The sequence below is a fragment of the Myotis myotis genome, unplaced genomic scaffold (assembly GCF_014108235.1).
Source record: "Myotis myotis isolate mMyoMyo1 unplaced genomic scaffold, mMyoMyo1.p scaffold_m19_p_16, whole genome shotgun sequence".
Classification (NCBI taxonomy): Eukaryota; Metazoa; Chordata; class Mammalia; order Chiroptera; family Vespertilionidae; genus Myotis; species Myotis myotis.
This window is the reverse complement of record NW_023416320.1, coordinates 46,289,911-46,307,584: the sequence shown is the minus strand read 5'-3', so window position 1 is coordinate 46,307,584 and position 17,674 is coordinate 46,289,911. Positions and strand designations below refer to the sequence as shown.

Sequence of the window (17,674 nt, the reverse complement as noted above, 5' to 3'; positions counted from 1 at the left end):
AAATATATGCACCCCTATGTTCATAGCAGTGTTATTTACTATAGCTAAAGTCTGGAAACAGCCCAAGTGGATGAGTGGGTAAAAAAAACCCTGTGGTATATGTACACGATGAAATACTATGCAGTAGTAAAAAAGAAGGAACTCTTACACTTTCCAATGGCATAGAGAGACGTGGAGAGTATTATGCTGAGTGACATAAGCCAGTCAGAGAAAGATAAATATCACATGATTTCACTTACAAATGGAATCTAATGAACATAATAAACTGACAAACAAAATAGGTTCAGAGGCATGAAAGCATGGACCAAACTGACAGATCTCAGAGGGATGGGCGTGGGGATAGGGGGAGACATGAAGAGATTAACCAAACGACTCATATACACCTATGCATAACCAATGTACACAGACAATAGTGTGGTGAAGGCCTGGGGTGGTGCAGAAGCTGGGAGGTGGGGGGGGGGGGGCGGGGATTGGGGGGCATCTATAATACTGTCAACAACAAAAAAGAAAAGAAAAATCTATTAGGGTCAATTTACAAACAGTTCTTGAAAATAAGAATTTAGGCTTTTGTTTGCAATCACATGGGTCTTAATTCCTGATGATTGCATATTTCATGTATTACTGAATTTTAAAAACCACACAAATATTACTGCATATTTTTAAACTAAAAAGAAAGGTACTGGATTCATTAATCACCACAAATTAGTATCTGAATAACATTTAGATTTTATTTGTTTAAAACATATAGTAGAAGGAATGAAGAGTTGTGAATAATCCTTCTTTGACTTTTCAGAGTTCACTGTTCAGAGAATCAAGATACAGTTTTTATTTATAATGGTAATTTATTTTCTGAAAGGCCAGTGAAATACAGTCCCGTGATTTATATGAAGTTTACACCATGACAAACCAAGTCTTTCTCATTAAAGTCCAGAATTCCGCCATTACCTTGTGATGATCTGACCAAAATTGAAGGGCCAAATGTTTTATTGTTTTAGATTAGTTAAGTGACGATAACCACGAGCATTTACAGTATTATTTTTAAATTAGCCCTGTGAGATTTTAAGACAGAACTAAATGTACTGCCAGCTATTTTTGCAGGAATCACAGATGTGAAAGAGAATTTTATACACACACCCTCCACAGCACCCAAATGGAACACATTTCGAGTTAAACCCTTTGGAATGGACTACTTTTTTTAATGGAATGGACTACTTTTTTTAATGGCAAAGGGTAGGAAACATTTTTTCACAACTTCTTTTATTACATACCATAAAGTATTTACATTTTAATTTAATTGTGACATGTTCTTTACTGTGATTGACTCTACTGATAGTGAAATACCAAATTGAATGACCATCTCATCTTTTTCAAACAAACAGCAAAGTTTTGCCTACTTTAAAATTTGAGAGTTAACACGTGGTACCCAGGCCTGGTCTAGGCTTGGCAAAACTCAAAATACAAGCAGCATTGCTCAACAGTCCACTCTTCCACTGTTTGTGCTCACAGCTCATCTTGTGCATGAAATAGTGTGACCGTTTAAGTGACAGCCTGCTCCATTAATGTTGTTCGTATAATTTTAAGTGATAATAACAATAGAGTGACATCTATAGAAAGTTTCAAAATTTGCACACATACAAAATGTATTCTAATTCCACTCCGTATATAATCATTTTATATACTATCTTCTAGATTTTTTAATAATATTTTCTTGTAAGTTGAAATCATGAATCATTTTGTTCTTAGCCTAGAGAATATCCCCAAACTATTCATCTTTACTCCCTCTGTACAAAGTGTCCATTTGGCTTGGGGAGGGGGGGAAGGGGACTCGGTGGGAAACCTACGATATGCCAAGTGTTCGTGTTTCTATTCGTTTGAGATTTAATGAATTCAGGCTTCCATGCAGCACCTGCTGGTGGCACTCTGCACAGCAGTCAAGGACAAGGCCAGCACCTGGAAGAGGTGGTTGTGAGCTTTCTCATTGCCCCGAGCAGTGTGTGAGATGGCAGGGGGCTGAGCTTCATCTCGGGCTGAGCTGGAACTCAAACCCGGGTGTGTCTGACTCTAAGCATTTAAAGCCAAGGCAATTTGCTTTGATAAATGTTAGAGGCCAAGTTATTTCACATTCTGTAGCTCAATAGAACAATGACCATTGGACGCAGTGGTCATAGTACAAGAATGGTTATTCTCATTCATTAATGGAAACCTGCACTGGTACAGATCATGGAAAAGATACAAGTAATGTTTTCATTTGAAGTATGAGCAGTTAGCTTCGCCTGTAAAGAACCCAGCTGTCAAAACAGGTGTCTATATTCAGGTGTTTGAAAAATTAACATTAATAACATTATATTATAAGATGTCTGTAACTGCTTGGACTCTTTGATGAAGAAAGTAAACATTACTGAGCATTTCATTATCACCTCTTTTTCTGGCTGCGTGGGTAGCGATGAAGGGACTATAATTTATTTATTTTTAATGAAGGGGATAACAGAACCGACAGGCCATGTAAGCGAGAAGACTGTTAGACCTCCATGCCATGCTAACTGATGTATATAAGATGATGTGGAAAGTTTTTTTGTTTGTTTTTTAAGACTAGACATAGAAATTATTATTAAAAAACATATAAAAGCATGTCAACAAGTAGGTCTCAAACATGAAGTAAGAAAGAAGCGTAAAAAAGAGAAGGGAGAAAGATCGCTTCCAGTACGACATCACTGGAACTATTATTCATATATTTTTATTTCTCTAATATACTTTTATTGTTGATAGTATTACAGATATCTCCCATTTTTCTCTCTTTCCCTCCTCCCCCAACCCCTGCCCATTCCCCAGGTCTTCACTACCCTAGTGCCCGTGTCCATGGGCTGTGCATATCAGTATATAAGTTCTTTGGTTTATCTCTTTTCATCCCCCCAACCCCACATCGAGGTGTGTCAGTCTGTTCCATGCCTCCCTGCTTCAGGTCTTATTTTGTTGGTCAGTTCATTTTGTTAATTAGAATCCACGAATAAGTGAGATCATGTGATATTTGTCTTTGTCAGTTTGGCTTATTTCACTTAGCATAATATTTTCCATATTCATATATTTTTAAAGTAATATGTTACCACTTACATCAAACCCAAAACAGGGAAGGTGTATCCCTTGGAGTGAGTCTCTGTATGTCCTTTTTTACCTCAGACATGTGACACATCTCCGTGACCTTCCCGAGCAGGGAGTGGAAGCAGTTCACACGGTGCCCGGGAGGGTGTGGCAGGACGTGCCTTCACTTGTTTGTGGTGGACCAGCATCTTCTGGTTCTAAGTCGCTGTTACATCACAGATGTTTCCATTTGCTTTACTACCAAATCAAAAGTTGGGATCAGAAAGTGCTAATTAGATAAATGCTTACTTTGAATCTCACTATTTCTTGTGCCTTGTTGGTAGGTATAGTTATGATAGAAACAATAGTAGTTTTAATTGCTGTCCATCACAGAGCCCACAGGTATATTTAGGTAATGAAGGCTATGCTATAATTGTATTCAGTGAGGTTGTAAATGTTTGTTACTTTTGGTGGGTTTTTGTCTTTTTTTAATTAAAAAATGTTTGAGGTCATTGTAGAGTCACATGTAGTTATAAGAAATAGCGCCAAGAGAGCGCATGTATATCCTTTACCCAGTTTCCCCCAATGGTGACATTTTGTAAAACTAGTACAAGATCACAATCAGTATATTACATTGATACAAGTGACCTGTCTTGTTCAGATTTCCCCCGTTTTACGTGTGTGTGTGTGTGTGTGTGTGTGTGTGTGTGCGTGTGTTTAGTTTTATGCAGTTTTACTACATATACAGGTTCATGTATGGACTACCACAGTCAAGATACTGACCATTCACAACACCACAGTGATCTCTCCTGCTGCCCTTTTATAATCACACCAGTTTCCCTCCTGCCCCACATCCCTCCAAAAGCATTTCCCCCTACCCACCTTCTTGCCCGAACTACTGCACTCACTAATCTGTTCTCCATTTCTCTAATTTTCTCCTGTCAGGAGTATCATGTAAAGTATGTAAATATACAGCATAACCTTTTGAGATTGCATTTTTTCACTCAGCACAATTCCCTGGAGATTCATGAAAATTGTTGCATGTATCAACAATTTTATTGCTTTTTAATTGCTCAGTAGTATTCCATAGAATGGATAGACCACAGTTTGACCTAACATTTCACTTTTGGAGGACATCTGATTTTCAGTTTGGGCTACTGTGAGTAAAGCTACTCTGAACATTCATGTACAGGTGTTTTGTGAACGTAAGTTTTTATTTCTCTGGGATAAACGCCCAAGAGTACATGCTCAGTTTAAAACAAACTGCGAAACTGTTTCCGGAGTGGCTATCCCATTTTACATTCTCACCAGCAATGCAGGAGTGACCCTGCTACCTCAACAGTACTTGGTGTTTCCAGTATCTTTTATTTAGCCACTCTGGTATCTGTATATTGAATTTTAATCTAAAAGTTTTAAATTTTTAGTAGTTTTTCACTTTTTCCCACTTTAGGGCATATCCTACGAGCTTGTCAATGTAAGAAGCTTCCAAACCTATAGAGAATTTTTATAAGACTTTATTTGAGCCTAAACAGTCAATTTCGGGGAAGCAAGACCTAAAATGCTCCAGAGAACACCAGTTCTTCAGTTTCTTTTATGTATTTGAAATTAAGGAGGGAATGTCAGAAAGATTAATCACAGGATGGTGGGAGAAAGCAAGTCGGGGACTGGATTACAAGATTATGTGCTTTCTTGGGGGTGGTTACTCTTTAAAGGGATCTTACTTTTGGCGTTTTCAAAGTGTGTTAACCTTGATGCACAAGAATGGACAGGGTTTGCTTAAAAACCTTCCACTGAAGCATTATAGGCTGGGGCATGACTACCCACTGTGACCTGAGCAGGTAGGAGTTTTTGGTTTATTACAGCACCCCTTTTAAATCTACAAGCTATCGGTTAAGAGAACTGTAGGAAAACTGTAATCAACCATCAAATATTTAAAAACCTAAGAAGAGGTTTTTAGGTGAAGGGACCGCTGACCTTTGGGAGGAATAGGAAGCCGGGGTGCTCACCTGCTACACATCCCAGTGGGTGAAAATTGGGTGGACATACTTGCCTTTCTGTGCAGCTTTGGGCAAGACAATCCACCCACAAAGGAGCTATTTCCCTGTGTGTGGAGAAACTTAGTCAGAAAATTGTTCTAAGCAATTGGTGAATGCTATACTAAGAAATTAGATTAAATTTAAAATTGTAGCAATATGGAAACATGTATTAGTGACAAAATAGTAAAATCATTCTAATAAAGAGAAGTATTATCCCATTATGTTGTACATTTTAAACTTACACAGTGTCAATTACATCTCAGTAAAACTAAAAAAATAAGTAAAATAGAAAAGTGTTATTCCTTCCAAGTGTATTGATTGCCAGCTTTCTACTGGGCATTCCAGCTTTAGAGCTAGGCATCCTGAAATCTACATACATTTATCATCATCCACATAGACTGAAATAATGTCCGACACAGATAGGTACTACTTTTTGGAAGTATGTAGATGTGATTTTTTTAACTGACAGAAGTTCTTTATTCACATTTCCTTAGGTTTCTACCTGATGTAATTATTCTTTTCCAGGACTCCATCCAGACTAGCACATTACGTTGCGTAGGCACGCCTTATTAGTCACCTCTTGGCTGTGACAGTTTATCAGATTTCCCTAGTGTTTGATGACCTTGACAGTTTTGACAAGCACTGGTGGAGTATTTTGTAGCATCTCCTTCTTTGGAATTTATCTGATTGATTACTCATGATTAGACTGGGGTTATGGGTTCTTGGAAGGAAGATCACAGAGATAAAGTGCGATTTTCATCACATTAGATCCACATGACCTATCGCTGTTGGTATTGGCCTGGATCGTCTGGCTGAGGTAGTTTGTGTCAAGTTTCCACTGTAAAGTTACGCTTTTTCCCTCTTTCCATCCTGAAATCTTTGGAAGGAAGTCACTGTGTATAACCCGTACCTAAGAATTGAGGAGAGTTTTTTGTTTTGTTTTACATTTTTTTATTGATTTATTTTTAGAGAGAGAGGGGGGAAGGGGTGGTGGAGAGAAAGAGATCAACTTGAGGGTCCACTTATTCATGCATTCATTGGTTGACTCACATATGTGACCAGGGATCGAACCTGCAACATTGGCGTATTGAGACAGGACTCTAGCCAACCGAGTTACCTGGCCAGGGCCTAGAAATGAGGAGTTCTGATCCCTCTCTATGACAGTGGAGTAATTACTTGGAATTCTAATGCATGGGAGACTTATTTCTTCTCCCCCCACTTATTTACACACACACAAAAATATATTTATATATATCAGTATGGACTCATGAATATTTAATTTGTACTTAGGTTTAAAATCCAGTGCTATTTTATTTATTTTGTTGCTCAAACTGTTTCAGCTTTTGCCATTGAAGCGCTTTCCGTTGACTCCCTTTTCTCTTTGACATAGTCCCATCATTGGGTTTTTGGTTTTGTTCTTTGTTTTGTTTTGAGTACTTTCTTACTTTTTGCCACTAAAAGATGTTCCAGTCTCATCTTGTGTATTTCCTACCCCACTCCTAGGAACAACTGTTTCTGCAAGGGACTCAGGTTCCTTTTATCAGAGAATGGTTTTAGATACTGAGAAATAAAAGAAGATTAAGAAAATACAAGTTCATTTTAAAGCATTATGGAGTTCATACCAGCTTCAGTGACCATGCTCAGATAGAGGCTTTAAGTAGGAATGCTCTGTTTTGCAATGTTTAATATGTAGCTCTGATCACCGGGAGGAATTTTCTGCTGCCCAAGGAAAAGATCCTTCTAAAATTGTTCCAGCCGAAACCGGTTTGGCTCAGTGGATAGAGCGTCAGCCTGCGGACTGAAGGGTCCCAGGTTCGATTCCGGTCAGGGGCGTGTGCCTGGGTTGCGGGCACATCCCCGGTGGGAGATGTGCGGGAGGCAGCTGATTGGTGTTTCTCTCTCGTCGATGTTTCTGACTCTCTGTCTCTCTCCCTTCCTCTCTGTAAAAAATCAATAAAATATATTAAAAAAAAATTGTTCCAAAGATAGAGCTTTCTTTAGGTATTGTACTAATTTAGTATTTCTTGTCACTCAGACATTTTTCATTATCGCCCCTGACCTAACTCTTTCCTGGGATGACACTTTTATCATTTACTGTCACTATGAAGCATTTCTGCAGGAGGTAGTGTAAGAATTTCTTCTGTCGGCCTCAGTGACTCTCTGGGCCATTCCAGGTCTTTGGGTGGGTTTCTCTCCTCCTCCATCTCCTCAACTGGTTCCGACCTACCTGCCGTCTAGCACTTCAGCTCTCCACCAGCTCTAGAGCCACAGCTAGCAACTTCCTGCGTGATCAGGAAGTTGTTGCTGCTACTTCCAGCTTCTAGAATCACTCTGTGTGGGCGACCAGCTGAATCAGCAAACTGGGTGCCTCATTCCTGCCATTTGATGCATCTAAGCAACTGGTCAGACCCTGACATATTTGTTGATGTTCTGCTTGCTAGAAGTAGCAAAACCAGGCCCTGCCTTGGCAACACTTCTGCCTTTGATTGACAGGTTCTAAGTTACATCAAAGAAACCCAAGATGCATAGGGTTTAGTTCCCACCTCTGGGAGTTTAGAACAGCCCATTAAAAGCAATTGAAATCCTTCATATTCACCAATAGAGCTGGAAAGAACTCAATAGGAAGAGAGAAATAAAAAATGTATGAAAGAAGTGGAGGATAACAGCATAGCCACATACTCCTAAAATTTCATTTTGGAATGAAATAAGATCTGTGAATGCAGGATGTACAAAAACACATTTTTATCTTTTAAGTTAATGTTCTATCTTTTAAAAGAATTCAAAGTCCCCAAATTTCTGGATACATTACTTGATAATAAGTATTAGATCTATAAAATGTTATGCTATAGACTACAACTATTGAGCTCCGATTTAAAAGGGAAATTTCATTAGTAGATGCTGAAAAGTGGTTATGTATGGTTGAGGTGCACTTTAAAGAGTTTTGAAATCTTAGTGCAAATATATATTCCATACATCAACTAGTTAAATAAATAAAACTAATCAGGTTTTACTTTTTTCTGTGCTATTAGCTTCTCCAGTGCATAAAGTTGTGTTATTTCTGAATATTTTTATTTCTATGACGTTACATAGTTTTTCATAGATTCATTTCTGCTTTATATTTGAAACAATATTCAACAGATTTACTTGAGTGCCTATGCTAGATGGACATTTTTAGAGGATAACCATTGCAAATAAATGCTCATGGACAGTGGGATTATTAAACAGTAAGTGTTTAAGAATGATAATACTAAGGGCTTAATAGTTCTTGAAACTTAAATAAAAAATGGTTGTACTAATGCCAGCACATATGGCTGCTATATGTGGTTATGAGCTTCTGTGCAGCATTCAGCCTCTAAGAGGCTGTGGACAAATTCTCAAGAGAGGATGGGCCAAAGTGAAGTCTGGGTACTCCACCACCACCCATCACAAAAGCCCTACTGACTGTCTCAGCTTCTCCAAACCTGGCACATTTAAGGGCTGGGTTAGAAGATAATGAGTTCCCCAAATAGCTTCTTGCTCAGTGGTGAATGAAATAGAATACTTGCTCGTGGGGGGGGGGGGCGGGGGGGGCGGGGGGGGCGGGGGGGGGGGAGAACCAGCACTTTGGGGAGATCTAATCCAACCTAGTTATGAACTGCTAGGGCCTAAGAGCAATGGCAGATCTGTTTGGCAGTGGCCGGCCTTGGTGTGGTGCACATGCTAGAGTGGTCCCTGGTGTGCAAGGATTAGCATTCACAGCCTTGGCTGAGAAAGGCCCTGAAGGCCTTGCACAGTGTGTGGTGAATGGAGGCTTTGCGGGGTAAGAAATTGCCTTGTGCTTGCTGTATACAGCTCACACCATCACTACGCAGCATGTCAAGGCAGCTTCGTCATTGTCTCTGAGATCTCCCATAAACAATAACTCTTGTAAAGTGTTAATGTTTTTCTTATTTTATTTTATTAATATATTTTTATTGATTTCAGAGAGGAAGGGAGAGGGAGAAAGAAACATCAATGATGAGAGAGACTCACTGATCAGCTGTCTCCTGCACAGCCCCACACTGGGGATCAAGCCCACAACCCGGGCATGTGCCCTGACCGGGAATCAAACCCTGACCTCCTGGTTCCCAGGTCGATGCTCAACCACTGAGCCACGCCTGCCGGGCTGTTTTTCTTATTTTAAAAAGGTCATTAATAATATCTTAATGAATTTCAGTGAAGATTGAAAAAGCAGCTTTGAATTATTTGAGTTTCTTCATGGAAAACGCAACAAAAATGTGATTTAGTGGAAGGCAAGGACATGTGCAGATATTTCCAATCTTTATAAATTTGGGAAATTTAAAGGTCTTAAATGGATGTTATTCATACATGAGGATTTTGGCCTATTGAATCTTTTGTTTTGAATTCAGAATACACTCATCTATTCTACTTTGTTCTACTGCAGTGAAAACCATTGCTAGTGTATTGGTTTTCTTGGCCAATTATCTTATGCATATTGAGGTTTATAAAGGCCTGAAAACGTGAATACTACATACAGAAACTGGGGGATGTTTCTCTTAAGTGCAATGTCTTTGAAGCGAATTTCAGCCCATCTACTTAATTGTGATAGAAAATACTAATATTCAGGTAATTAATAGATACAATATTTTTTATTTTTTCTATTCTGCATTATGTGGTACTCATCTTCAAACTTCGAGAACTGTGGTCTTCTGTTTCAGTAATGAAATGTTTCTTATATATTATACACAAAATGAAGTATTTGCAATGAAAAAACTTTGAACTGTATATTCAGACGCATTAATATGAACAGTATTGTTCCTGTTTCAAACAGAATAGTAGTTCAGCTATATGATATCATGATCCTGCATAGCAATACCTAACACATTCTTTCAATTATTTGAAGGTTAGTTTTTTCCCATGGTATGTTTTATTCAACTATATGAACTTTTTGAGGTCATTCATCATAGTGACATGTAAACACTTTTTAAGTGCACTATTTAAACTCTAAGCACATTGTCAACAGAGGCTTAGGGGGTAGTGTTTACATTCTGGAGGGTTCCACCCTCAGTCTGTCTAGCTACACTAAGGGTAGAATACTGGTGGCTGCTCCTTAGCAAAGACTGCTGCTCACACAAAAGCTGAGTCGCATGGCCAAGCCAGTACTGTGGGGATTGCCAATGCGGAAGACCCTGGGGGTTATAGCCTCCACGGTGGACCTTCGCACCCACCTCCTAACTTGCACGCCTGGCAGGGTAGGGAAATAGCATAAAGGCGAATAGAGACTGGAATTGCCTCTCTCTCCTTATTAAAGTGTTCAAAAAATGTTTGCTATCATTATGAGAAATAATATTGTTCTGTGATATGAAGTCATGTGGGTGGGGGTATCAAGGTTACTTTGGAGTGACTAGTCAGGGAAAGCCTAGGAAGGAGCCCTTTGGGATAGGACCTAAGTGGAAAGATGGAGCCAGCCATGGAAAGTTCTGGAAGACACAATTTCCAGGCAAAGAGATGAACTATTGTGAAGAAAAGGATGAATTTGGTGTGTTCCAACAGCAGAAAGGAAGGTGGCATGGCCGGGGCTTGTGAACCCAGGGGCCAAGATAGAAGATGAATGCAGAGAAGAGGCAAGCAGCTTCATTCCAATACGATGAGAAGCCTTCGAGGTTTCAAGCATGGGATGGATGTGAGCTGATCTGTAAAGATCCCTCAGGCTACTCTAGAGCAAATGAAATAGGCATAAGAGTAGGAACAGGAAATGAGTTAGAAGGCCATTTCAGGAATCCAGACAGGTAAGACTGGTGACCTGGGTCAGAGTGCTATTGAGGAAGTGGTCAAAAGTAGGAAGATTCAAGATCTGTTTTAAAGATAGAGGTCACACTACTTGCTAATGACTGGATGTGGGATGATAGAAAGAGGGGAATCAAGGATGATGATGAGGTTGTTGGTTTGATGGTCGTGTCAGTTACTGAGGCGGGGAGACTTGGAGGTTTAGCAGTGAAGGTCTAGAGTTCCAGAATGCCCTTGTTGAGGTAGAGGTGCCCATCAAACACTGAGCTGGAGAAATCAGATTGGATATAAGCTTGCAGAGGATGAGAGAGATCAGAACAGGAAAGCCAGGTACTGGCCCCGAAAGGACTTATCTTCTTTACACAAAACCACCATAAGATAGGCAAAATCCAGCTGTTAGAAGTACAAAATAATGAAAGTCACTTTTTAAAATTAAAGAGTTATTTCACTTAATGTAATAGGTAAACCCGTGGAACAGAAAAGAAAACCCCAAGTGTGTACAGGAACTTAGTAAATAATGTACATATTTCAAAGCAGTAGAGAAAGATTAACCACACAATAAACGGTGTGAGGGCAAACCGGCTAGCGCAGAGTAGCCTTCATTTCTGACTGGGTCTTATTATGCCGCTGAGGCCCTCACTAAGCTCCCTGGCACCCTTATCGCCAGTGTTTTGAGCTCTGCCTCTGGTAGATTGCATGTCTCCATTTTGTTTAGTTCTTTTTCCTGAGTTTTATTCGGTCTTTCCTTTGGGACCTGTTTTTTGGACTCTTCATTCTGGCAGCCTCCCTGTGTTTGTTTCTATGTATTAAGTGGAGCTGCTACGTCTCCCAGGCTTGGTGGAGTGGGTATCCTGTAGGGTCCAGCGGCACAGCCTCCCCTGTCATCCCAGCTGGGTACTCAAGATGCGCCCCCCATGTGGGCTGTACACCCTCCTGTTGAGTTGAGTCTTGATGGCTGTTGGCACATCAATGAGAGGGATTTACCCAGGCCCATCAGCTACAGGGATTGGCTGTGACCACGAACACCGATCTCCCACCACCTTGGCGGACCAGCCGTGCAGGGGCTCACCACATAGAGCAGGACATACTTCAGCTGGACACTGGTGCATCCTGATTCTGCCTCTTGAGTGTGTTGCTTGTGGAGGTGTTTGGGTGGTGGTGCTTTGACGTGTTCTGGAGCTGTCCACTGGGTGCGCTGGCTCCAGGGCCTCCTGGGAGGTGCAGGCCAAGGTCAGCCACTGCTTGTGTTCTGCCTGGGGCCACCAGGCATAGCTACAAAGTGTTCTGCCGATAGCTGCTGCTTGTGCGGGGCCTGGGGTCACTTAGTGAGAGGTATGGGGCTTGCTGAGGGGGATGCTGCTTGATTGAGAGATTTTAGGACAATCTGAAGCATGAACCAAGACAGCCACATCTTGGGTGGACCCAAAAGTTGGGTGGGACGGGGTCTCAGGTAGTCACTAGGATGGGGCAAACAGCATTAGCCAGGTTGATGCAGTCTTCGGTATGGAGCCCCTCTGCTGGCTCTGTTGGGGAATGGCTCATCAAAGGAACAATAGCTTCTGCCAGCACTTCTGTCTGGGAGAAAGCTGCCCCTCCAGCTATCATCTTGATACCAAACAGTTGAGAGTGAACAGATGTAGGATAGATGATAACCATTGTAAAACAAAGACCTATAGGCAGGAAGTACCCTGTATGTCCTCACCAAGTGGGAAGATGAGGCTGGGTAAGAAGCTGGGAAGAATGTCAGCTGGTGTGGCATGCACTCCTACAGACTGAGGTAGGTGGGCTGGAAATGGAGCAAATCCATCCCTGAGAACCTTCTATCTGATAAAGAGGTCTCTTCTGAAGGTGACCCCTGAAGGTTTAGTCTCATCTGGAATAAAATAAAAAAAAGACCCCGAATAGCTGCAGCGATCCTGAAAAAGAAGAACAAAGTAGGAGGGATCTCAATACCAGATAGCACGCTATATTACAAAGCCACTATTCTCAAATCTGCCTGGTACTGGCACAAGAACAGACATATAGACCAATGGAATAGAATAGAGAACCCAGAAATGGACCCAAACCACTATGCTCAATATCTGACAAAGGAGGCAAGAGCATACAATGGAGTCAAGACAGTCTCTTCAATAAATGGTACTGGGAAAATTGGACAGATACATGCAAAAAAATAGAACTAGATCACCAACTTACAACATACACAAGAATAAACTCAAAATGGATAAAGGACTTAAATGTAAGATGGGAAACCATAAAAATCTTAGAGGAATCCACAGGCTGCAAAATCTCAGACATGCCGAAGCAATATCTTCATCGATAACAGCTCCTATGGCAATGGAAACTAAGGAGAAAATAAACAAATGGGACTACCTCAAAATGGAATGACTTCATTTTAAAATATCTTAAAACAATTTAATATTTCTCAATGATATTGTTTTTAGAACTGATATTCTTAGGATTGCAGAAGAATTTACAAAATTACCATTGATACTTAGAAAAGAAAAAAGCCTTGCGTACCTATGCCTTTTGCCGAGGTAGTTTGTGTTTTAGAATATACACCTGTACTTTACAAATCCAAATGATATAAGCATTGCATTAGACAGGACTGGTTTCTAGGCCAGTTAGTCAGCTTGGAGTGTGAAACCCTGATTCAGAAGCAAGTCATCTAAGAATGATTAAACAAGCCCTGTTTCTTGTTGGATCAGTAGGCCCAATACTGTAGTGCCTTTACCCATACGTTCATTTACTCTAAACTGGCTCACTCATTGGAACTGCAGAACCCTGAAGATTATGTGAGTGCCTGTCTTCTCAATCCTCCCAAGATTGTACATACCTCATGCCATTCTAGATGCACAGGTGGGTTCTTATCCATTACGTTCATTACAGCCTTAGTGTTTGGGTGTTTAATTCCTTCATGAAACCCTGGTTGAAAAAGGCTGTGATGACTCCGGTTTGTCCAACGTACTCTTTGGTAATGCCGAGGAAGCCATGGGACACTGTAACTTACCTGTGGCACTTCCAACATGTGTCCCCCATGGTTGGTGCCTTGCTCCTTATGCTGCACTCAGTTACAGACACTTGTTTCTTCAGGATTCACTGATGAGTAGGCATAGAAAAATGGGAATACCAAATCATTTGAGGGTAAGTTGGGGAATAAATTAGAGGAAATAAGACCACATTCTGCCCAGAGCTACTGACTTGATTTGACACAATCTGAGTAATTTTCTTAGCTAAGATTACTCTCTCCCACCCTCTCTCCCTCCTTTCCTTCATTTATTTTATTCTAATTTGGAACTTCACTAGTATGCTAATATTTTCTTCCTACTCCTACATTGTACAATTCAGAGGTGTCACTTTGTGAGTTACCTATGTAAAGCATTTTTTTAATGTATCTTTATTGTTGGAAGTATTACATATGTCCCCTTTGTGTTTTTTCCCCATTGACCCCCTGCACCCTGCACCCACACCTCCCAGGCCTTCACCACACTATTGTCTGTGTCCATGGGCTATGCATATAAGTTCTCAGGTTAATTTCTTCTGAAATTCATCAGTCTGTTCCATGCTTCTATGTCTCTGGATCTGTTTTGTTCATTAGTTTATTTTGTTCCTTAGAGTCCACATGAGTGAGACCATGTGATACTTACCTTTCTCTTACTGGCTTATCTGGCTTATTTCACTTAGCATAATACTCTCCAAATCCATCCATGCTGTTGCAGATGGTAAGAGTTTCTTCTTTTTTACAGCTGAGTAGTATCCCATGGTGCAAATATACCATAGCTTTTTTATCCACTCATCTGCTGATGGGCACTTCAGGTTGTTTGGCTGTTGGGTCTAATTAGCATATTATGCTTTTATTATTATAGATAATTTATATACTGTAAAAATCACCTTTTTTATTGTGGCAAAACACACATTTCATAAAATTTCCCATTTTAACCGTTTTAAGGGTATCGATTCACATGTAAAAGAACTTAGTTGACCCCCACTGTTACCAAACAGGGACCGGCCTGGAGTGGGATTTCCTATAGTGTGTGGGTTCTTGACTCTGTGTAGGAAAGATTTCACAGCAAGAGTCCATGTGATTTTGAGAATAAGTTTATTAAACCTGGGACAGTGAAACAAAGAAAGGACTTAGGGTAGAAGCAGTAAGGGACAGCGAGGCGGTGCTCTGTTTTGGCTCGCTAGAAATGTTATAGGAAAGAAGTGAACCTAGGCAGGGCTGCTCTCAGCTCACTGGGAAGCCAGAGAAAAAGGGGGTCTTGGAGACAGGATCAGGGGATAAGCCTGGATGAGCTGCCGCTGCCAACTGCTCCCCTGGTTGCAAGTCTTATAGGGACCTTTAGAGTTTAGAAGGAAGGAAAAAGTTAATGCCTAGAAGGGCATAGGCGTGCTCTAGAACAGCAGCCGCCAACCAGTGGTCCGTGAGGTCTGAAACGTCGGCAACCACTGCTCTAGAAAGAGCCCATGCTGGGTCTTTGTCCTTGGGGATTTTCTTTTCCTGTATATGAGAGTCTAAGGGCGGGTTCAGCAGAATATTCATCAGCTTGCCAGGTGTGTTTTTAATGTGCTGGTACATCAAAATGATGTATAGGGAAGTTTGGGGTGATTCTTTGGTCTGCTTTACTGTTTTACTTTTATCTTGGGTCTGTCTGGCTTTAATGGGTTTTTGTTATTTGTTCCCCTGACTGCATCTGTTCTTGGGTTTGGCTGGCACAAGTGGCTTTAACAGGGTCTCTGTCCTCTATCTCCCAGCCAGGGTGATTGAAGCTCTGTATTCTCTGGTAAGGGGGTGAGGTATATAAACTATTTGCCCTCAAGTGTCCTTGCTTAGGGAAGATAAGATCCTGCAACTCACTAGCTGGGTGTAAGTTGTTCAAATTGTTTGATTTGTTTAATTTTCTTGTGTCAGTTTCCCTACTCCACGTGCCTAGGAATTTTCCTCACTTCTTACTGTCCTGCCACACTACCTCACAATACACACAAAAATTACCTCAAAACTAATCATATTCCTAAATGTAAGAACCAAAACTCTCAGAAGACAACAGGAATATATCTTCATAACTTTATGTATTAGGCAGTGATCCCTTACATATAACAACAAAAAGCATAACACAACAAAAGAAAAATACATAAATGGGACTTCATCAAAATTAAAACCTTTTGCACTTCAAAGGACATCATCAAGAAAGTAAAAAGACAACCCTGAGAATAGGAGAGATTTATTTGGAAATCACATATCTGATAGGAAATTCATATTCAGAATATATAAAGAACTCATACAGGTCAACATAAAAGAATAACCTAAGGAGAAACTAAGATGGCGGCATAGGGAAACACCTAAATTGCTGCCTCCTACAACAACTTCAAAACACAATAAAAAGACAAAACGGACATCATCCAGAACTTACAGGAAGGCTGGCAGAGTGGAAATTCTACAACTAGAAGGAAAGAGAAAAGCACATTGAGGGTCAGGAGCTGCGGAAGTAAAGTGCAAAGGTACGGAGGCTCGAGAGTGCGCGGAAAGGGGCCAGTACCTGAGGACACGGCTGTCTTTTTGAATCGGGAGGGAGTCACAGGCTCCCGACTGCTCTGAACTCCGGTTCCGGGAAGTCTCTGGGGACCAAGGACTCATACGGGGAGAAACTGGACTGTCTGGCAGGGGGCAGAACTCGGAACTCGAGGGCGGCTTTCCCTCAGAGGTGCTTGCAGCAATTAAATTATCAGCAGCAATTAAATTATCAGGACACTGAGACTCGCGCGGCTGGGCCACAGACCCAGAACTTCTAAGAGAAGGCCCAAGGCCCCACAGCAGCTTGCATTGCTTCACAGCTGGGCCTCATCAGGGCACCTCCAAACTCCAAAAAAGGAAGGGGAATCTGTAATTCTCTTCATAGCTCCTGCTGGGTAACCTCCAAGAGCCAGTGTACCCAGCGGTCAGAGGGGGACCATCTGGATTACAACTCCTCAGATCCATAAGGGACACACCCAGGGGGCAGACTCAGTGAGCACCAAAGCCCCACTGAAGCAAGTCTTGCCCCAGAAGGGTGTCTTCAGCACAGAAGTTCTCCTACTGCAGACACAGCCGATTCTCACTGCCAATTGGCCTGGAGGTCAACTGCTCCCAGTGATCCTACAACAATCAAGGCATAACTACAATAAGACTGTGCACAAAGCCCACAAGGGGGTGCACCAAGAGTGTCCACCTCAGGTAACAGGGGAGGCTGAGCCACTGGGCCCTACAGGACACCTAGCACACAAAACCACTCTACCAACACAGGGAAGCATAAAAAATGCGGAGACAAAGAAACAGGTCACAAATGACAGAAATGGAGGAAAGCAAACGACTGGATATAGAGTTCAAAACCACGTTTATAAGGTTTTTCAAGAATTTTATGGAAACCACCGATAAATTTAGTGAGACCCTCAAGAAATCTAGTGAGACCCTCGAGGATATGAAAAAGGACCAACTAGAAATTAAGCATACACTGACTGAAATAAAGAATAATATACAGAGATCCAACAGCAGACAAGAGGATCCCAAGAATCAAGTCAAAGATTTGAAATACAAAGAAACAAAAAATACCCAACCGAAAAAGAAAAAAGAAAAAAGATTCCAAAAATATGAAGATAGTGTAAGGAGCTTCTGGGACAACTTCAAGCGTACCAACATCAGAATTATAGGGATACCAGAAGAAGAGAGAGGGCAAGATATTGAAAACCTATTTGAAGAAATAATGACAGAAAACATCCCCTACCTGGTGAAAGAAATAGACTTACAAGTCCAGGAAGCCCAGAGA

At 41.1% G+C, this 17,674-nt stretch overlaps 1 protein-coding gene across 18 annotated transcripts in view; it reads left to right on the top strand.

The window, feature by feature from the left end:
- SPIDR (scaffold protein involved in DNA repair) overlaps positions 1-17,674 on the top strand; it is a 285,103-nt gene that overhangs the window by 210,840 nt on the left and 56,589 nt on the right. The window contains exon 1 of one of the 18 annotated variants that reach the window (XM_036338742.1): positions 13,570-13,733. The exons of the other annotated variants lie outside the window; for them this stretch is intronic. Within the exon in view, the coding sequence (XP_036194635.1) occupies positions 13,726-13,733 (8 nt within the window). The 5' untranslated portion in view covers positions 13,570-13,725. Of the gene's footprint in view, positions 1-13,569; positions 13,734-17,674 lie in introns of those variants that run through there. 18 annotated transcript variants of the gene reach the window in all.